The sequence below is a fragment of the Oncorhynchus kisutch genome, linkage group LG8 (genome assembly GCF_002021735.2).
Source record: "Oncorhynchus kisutch isolate 150728-3 linkage group LG8, Okis_V2, whole genome shotgun sequence".
Classification (NCBI taxonomy): domain Eukaryota; kingdom Metazoa; phylum Chordata; class Actinopteri; order Salmoniformes; family Salmonidae; genus Oncorhynchus; species Oncorhynchus kisutch.
Window position 1 is genome coordinate 7,311,218 of NC_034181.2, and position 6,462 is coordinate 7,317,679.

The window sequence follows — 6,462 nt, forward strand, 5'->3', positions numbered from 1 at the left end:
TTTTGTTCGATAAAGTCAATAATTTATGTCCAAATACCTCCTTTTTGTTCGCGCGTTTAGTTCACAAATCCAAATTCGCGATGCGCAGGCCAGACGAAAAGTCCAAAAGTTCCGTTACAGTCCGTAGAAACATGTCAAACGATGTATTGAATCAATCTTTAGGATGTTTTTAACATACATCTTCAATAATGTTTCAACCGGAGAATGCCATTGTCTTCCCGTGCTTCTACACCTGCATTGCTTGCTGTTTGGGGTTTTAGGCTGGGTTTCTGTACAGCACTTTGAGATATCAGCTGATGTACGAAGGGCTATATAAATACATTTGATTTGATTTGATTTAGAAATGCAATGTAACGCAGCTACCTCTCACTGCCGCCCACCTGGCTCATGGCACTCATGGCACTCTGCCAGACCTCTGGTTGAAACAGCTCTCATTTCCTCATCCTTCACAGTAGAAGCCTCAAACAATGTTCTAAAGACTGTTGACATCTAGTGAAAGCCTTAGGAAGTGCAATTCCAAATTCAAATGTACACTGTATCTTGGATAGGCAAAGAGTTGAAAAACTACAAACCTCAGATTTTCCACTTCCTGAATGGATTTTTTCTCAGATTGTTGCCTGCCATATGAGTTCTGTTATACTCACAGACATCATTCAAACAGTTTTAGAAACTTCAGAGTGTTTACTATCTAAATCTTCTAATAATACGCTTCTGGGCCTGAGTAGCAGGCAGTTTACTCTGGGCATCTTATTCATCCAAGCTAGTCATCCACATAAACATGTTTTGTGGATTCAATTATTACAGTCTTAAATTTACACAATGTTATTAACACAGTCAACATCCAAAATGTAATAAAATGTGCCTGTTCTAATCTCTTTCTGTTAGTATGTGGTGATGGCCATGTTCACACTCAGGTTCATCGGGGGGGGGGGGTCATGTAGGTGCTGTTTAGTGGATATCACTGGTAAACTCTTCGAAAAGAAGGGCATCTCGTGATTCTTCAGAACCTTCTCTGAAAGTGGTTAATTGTGGCTGACAGTGGTTCTACCTAGAATCACAAAAGGATTTTCTACAGCGACATGCCAGAGGGGCTCTATTTCTTTTTAAGGACAGGATTCAATCTCACCAACGGGAGATCCAGGTTATTGCTGTTGATATAATAATATATCCTATTGAGCCGACACATGCAGCATTCACCATTGATTCGGTCTCTGCGAATGCGGGAATGTTGCCTTTAAAAGGTGCATAGCCGAAAACAGATTGAATCCCGGCCATAGGAACATAGAGGGCTTTACAGGGACGAGCCAGAGGACCGTTTTGTTTTTCAGAGTGAAGACGAAGGATTCAGCTGTTGAGAAATAGAAACAGAGGCGACTTGGGGTTGACCTTTGACCGTTACTGTACAGGTGGCTCAGGCTCCACCAAGCTGTCACTAAAACAGGAATCACAAACACACTGAATTATTGAGGAGCCAAGACCTTCTGGTCTTAAAGCAGATACAAACAGTCACACATCATGAGTACCAAAAACCTAACTAACAACTTCAGCATTGAAGGGAATAGAAAACTAATACAAGATTGGTTTTGCCTTGTCGATTATATTGAATAAGGTTATATGTACTGAAGGCCCTGACCCCAGCAATTGTCAATATTTCATGAAAAAAAAAAAAACATCTGAATTTGGAACCAAACAATGCAACAGACAATATAGAGCCAGACAGGCTGTCCTGTTCAGAACATCAATGTCTACTCTCTACTCTACTCTCTCCTCTCTCCTCTCTACTCTCTACTCTCTGCTCTCTCCTCTACTCTCTACTCTCTGCTCTCTACTCTCTCCCCTCTCCTCTCTCCCCTCTGCTCTCTACTCTCAACTCTCTGCTCTCTACTCTCTCCTCTCTACTCTCTACTCTACTCTCTACTCTCTGCTCTCTCCTCTACTCTCTCCTCTACTCTCTACTCTCTCCCCTCTCCTCTCTCCCCTCTGCTCTCTACTCTCTACTCTCAACTCTCTGCTCTCTACTCTCTGCTCTCTACTCTCTCCTCTCTACTCTCTGCTCTCTGCTCTCTACTCTCTCCTCTACTCTCTCCTCTCTCCTCTCTACTCTCTGCTCTCTACTCCCTACTATCTACTCTCTGTCTAAAAGCTGGGATCAATTGGGTGAGAAGAATCCATCAGGATCATCTTGTTTATATACGACTCAACGGCTTAAGGTTACCTCACTGTTACTGGAATGCTTTGCACACGCACACACACACTCACACACACACACGCATACGTATGTGCATACAAGTGCACGCACACACACACTCACACACACACACACGCATACGTATGTGCATACAAGTGCACGCACACACACAGGAATGAGTAGCCATTACAACAGTGGGTCTCAACAGTGCCTTGGCCTAGTTGTTTACATAGAAGGTAATGTTATGTAATGTCGTATAGTCTTTGTTATGTGTCAGACAATTAGACCAGACCCCTCCAGCCCACAAAAAAAACCTCATCCACACGCAATGGGGGAGATAATCAATGGCCAACATTCAAAGCTAGTGGTCTCAGAAACAACGTTGGCAGTGGCATGTGAAAAGTGAAGGCCTAAAATAATATCATTAGCTATAATCTCTTCTGTTCTCATCATTGAAAATATATAATCTAACAAATGATAAATAATCCCCCCCAAAAATTTAAATAAAGAATTATGTACTAATTATCATGCAATATACTTGCCAACTTTAAGTAAAATGTTACCACTGACAAACCTTTAATCTGGGATGGCAGGGTCTAGTGGTTAGAGCATTGGACTAGTAACTGAAAGGTTGCAAGTTCAAATCCCTGAGCTGACAAGGTACAAATCTGTCGTTCTGCTGAACAGGCAGTTAACCCACTGTTCCTAGGCTGTCACTGAAAATAAGAATTTGTTCTTAACTGACTTGTCTGGTTAAATAAAGGTAAAATACATTTAAAAAATCTACTGGAGGGGTGTGTAAGCAGGTAAATGGTTTAGTCTGTGCCCTGGCCTCGGCTACAGGCTATATAGATTTACTGCAAAACTGTTTTCCCATACGATGCAGACACCATAACGAAGCAGGGATGAATCCCTGCCGAGGCAGGAGCACATGGATGCAGCACGGAACTGTGTGATCTGAAGTGGAGACAACTGGATTAGACAACAACATTGTCTGATTGTAGATCATGCTCTGTTTAGAGAGGGTGTGTTCTGCTCTGTATAGAGCAGGACCTTTAATTTCAATCTGAATTTAGGTGTATCAAACAACCCAATTAAAAGGTCATAGCTTCTTTCTTCTCAGTATTGCAAAATAAAGTCTATTATGTTTATAAATCTGGACGATATGACATTTAAAATATACTCCAACTAACCTATACAATTACTGTGTTACATAGGTACCACAACAGGCTAATTACTACAAGTAACCTAAATCTCAAAAACAATCGGCAGTACATTTAATGGTCCATTATAATTCTCAAATCCATGTAAAAATCTCTCCAAAATGGATAGGGTTGAAACTCAAAAAGGGCCGTTCTATTCTAGTGGATTCTATTTCCTCGGTCGGGACAGAATGGCGGTCATGTGGTTTAAATGCATAATAAAGTAGGCTAAAGAAATAAGCTATTTAAGTAGCGCTGTGCTTGCGTGAGTTTGCCTGCCCTGCATGTGCGATGTTCAAACTGTAAAACGTCACCTGAGGAACTGTAGGTCTATTTTAAACCCACTGTCCCTCACAGACACACAGTTCTTCTTTATATCGTCGCACTCAGGTCGTAACCGCAAAGTTTGAACTTTCCACACAGAAAATCTCCGATTTCGACAGAAACACCCCCCCCCCTCCTCTCTCATTTTCTCTTTCTCTCTCTCCTGTTATGAATTATTGCTGTGCTGCAGATCTATGAAAACATGCCTCCTCGTGCGTAAAATGCCGCGCATGCTGCGTCCTGGCACGGAGGAGTCCTTTGGAAGGAAAATTTGCGCTGTCAGTTTTGTCCTATTTTTGCCTCATAGTTGCTGTTGGCAGCGCAGATCGATATTGAGCAGGGGCTGGTGTTTTTTTAGAGTTAAAACACGGATGAGAGAAAGCGTCCCTTCAGAATTCAGTCATGCATTAAGCAGTGACATCATTTTGTTGGATATAAATATCTCGGTGTGTGCCAGGCCAGCGGAGCCACTCCAGCACCCCCAGCAGCAGCTACACACACCGACCACCGCGCAGCACGGCTGGGGTAATGCCCACGAGCGTCTTCGGGAACTGGATGTGTTTCTAGTGTGCGCACGGTTCCTCGTGCACTGGCACTACACACAGAGCTTTTCAGTGAGCTCGGGATACACCACAACAACGCAATGATAGAAGAAGAAGAAGAAGAAGTGGCCTAGCGGAGCCAGAGGACTGACAGAGTTTCCTTTTTGGAAGAATGAATGTTCCTCTTTCCCTTTTTACCTTTGCTCTGCTGCAGTTGATTAGCGCCGCTGTGGTCGCCGTCTCCACCGCAGTAGTCGCTGGATCCCTTGGACACGTTTCCTTGGAAGACCAACTTCTGGAAGCGGGTACAGTCAGTGGTTCCGGACGCAGGACTTGCAGACTGTACTGTCGGGTTGGCATTGGTTTTCATCTTCAGATACACACTGACGGACGAGTTAACGGCAGTCATGAACCCAATCGGTTAAGTAAGTTATTTAAACCATTTTTGCTATAATAGGGCTCTGAGTATCAAGTGGTTGAACTAATAATGATTCATAAAGTGTGAATAGAGAGAAGGTAATGCTGTAGAAGGTAATGCTGTAATGGCAGACTATTGTCGACTTATTGTGTTGCTGTGTTTCCAACGTTAACGTAGGCTACATACACACGAATATGCAGTTTGCCTCTTAACTGTACATTGCTTTTTATCTTCAAAAGGTGTAATAGGCTATTCATATTGCACAAGCTTTCACAGACTCACTGCAGAATGAGACGACGACCAAACCCATTAACAACATAAACATAAACAACACATTTCAAAGGGTAATTATGGATCATACACTTTTTTTTTCTCCAATTTTCTCCTGAATTGACTAAATCAAATCTAACTGCCTCTAGCTCAGGACATGAAGCAAGGATATGTATATTCTGAAACAGCAGGGGTTCAAACTGTAGAACCCAGTTCCTACATTTGAATATAAAAATGGATTTTATCCAACTAAAACCAACTAAAACTATCTCTGGGACCCTCAGGATGACAAATCAGATCCAGATAACTGAATGTAAACACATGATTTACCTTCAGAGGTGAATGTATCAAACCAGTTGCCATGAATCAAGTTTATGGTTGTCGTTCCCTCGCCTCAAACAATGGCAATGGTATTATTTATTTATTTATTATTACTTCACTGTAATAGCTACTGTAAATTGGACACTGCAGTTAGATTAACAAGAATTGAAGCTTTCTGCACATATAAAGACATGTCTATGTCCTGGGAAATGTGGATGTTTACTTACAACGTCATTCTAGTCACATTAGCGCACGTTAGCAACAACCGTTAGCAACAACCACCCCCTGTATAGGGACACCGATCCCGTAGAGGTTATTAAGTTTAGGCATTATTCCGAATGGTTAAGTTAAGGGTTAAGGTTTCGGGATACAGTTGAAATCAAAAAATGTAAAAAAAAATAATAATAATAATAATAATGAGTGCCTGGGATTGAATGCCCGACCCCCGGAGTCAGAGCTTCCGCCATCCCTATCCACAACAAATAAAATAAAATAAAATGTATTTATAAAGCCCTTCGTACATCAGCTGATATCTCAAAGTGCTGTACAGAAACCCAGTCTAAAACCCCAAACAGCAAGCAATGCAGGTGTAGAAGCACGGTGGCTAAGAAAAACTCCCTAGAAAGGCCAAAACCTAGGAAGAAACCTAGAGAGGAACCAGGCTATGTGGGGTGGCCAGTCCTCTTCTGGCTGTGCCGGGTGGAGATTATAACAGAGCATGGCCAAGATGTTCAAATGTTCATAAATAATAATAATAATAATAATAATAATAATAATCATAGGCAGAACAGTTGAAACTGGAGCAGCAGCACGGCCAGGTGGACTGGGGACAGCAAGGAGTCATCATGTCAGGTAGTCCTGGGGCATGGTCCTAAGGCTCAGGTCCTCCGAGAGAGAGAAAGAAAGAGAGAATTAGAGAGAGCATACTTAAATTCACACAGGACACCAGAGAGGACAGGAGAAGTACTCCAGATATAACAAACTGACCCTAACCCCCCGACACATAAACTACTGCAGCATAAATACTGGAGGCTGAGACAGGAGGGGTCAGGAGACACTGTGGCCCCATCCGAGGACACCCCCGGACAGGGCCAAACAGGAAGGATAACAACACCCATCCGAAACCCAAGCCTACTTAGTGGCCGGTTTTGATGTCGTCTCCTGACTTCCTGTTTACCTGGATGGACATTCAATTCC

General features: G+C 42.5%; 1 protein-coding gene across 1 annotated transcript in view; it reads left to right on the forward strand.

Moving 5' to 3' along the window:
* The first annotated feature begins 4,428 nt into the window (after positions 1 to 4,428).
* LOC116374781 (fibroblast growth factor 5-like) overlaps positions 4,429 to 6,462 on the forward strand; it is a 34,525-nt gene continuing 32,491 nt past the window's right edge. The window contains exon 1 of the mRNA XM_031829487.1: positions 4,429 to 4,681. Coding sequence (XP_031685347.1) covers positions 4,429 to 4,681 — 253 coding nt within the window. The remainder of the gene's footprint in view (positions 4,682 to 6,462) is intronic.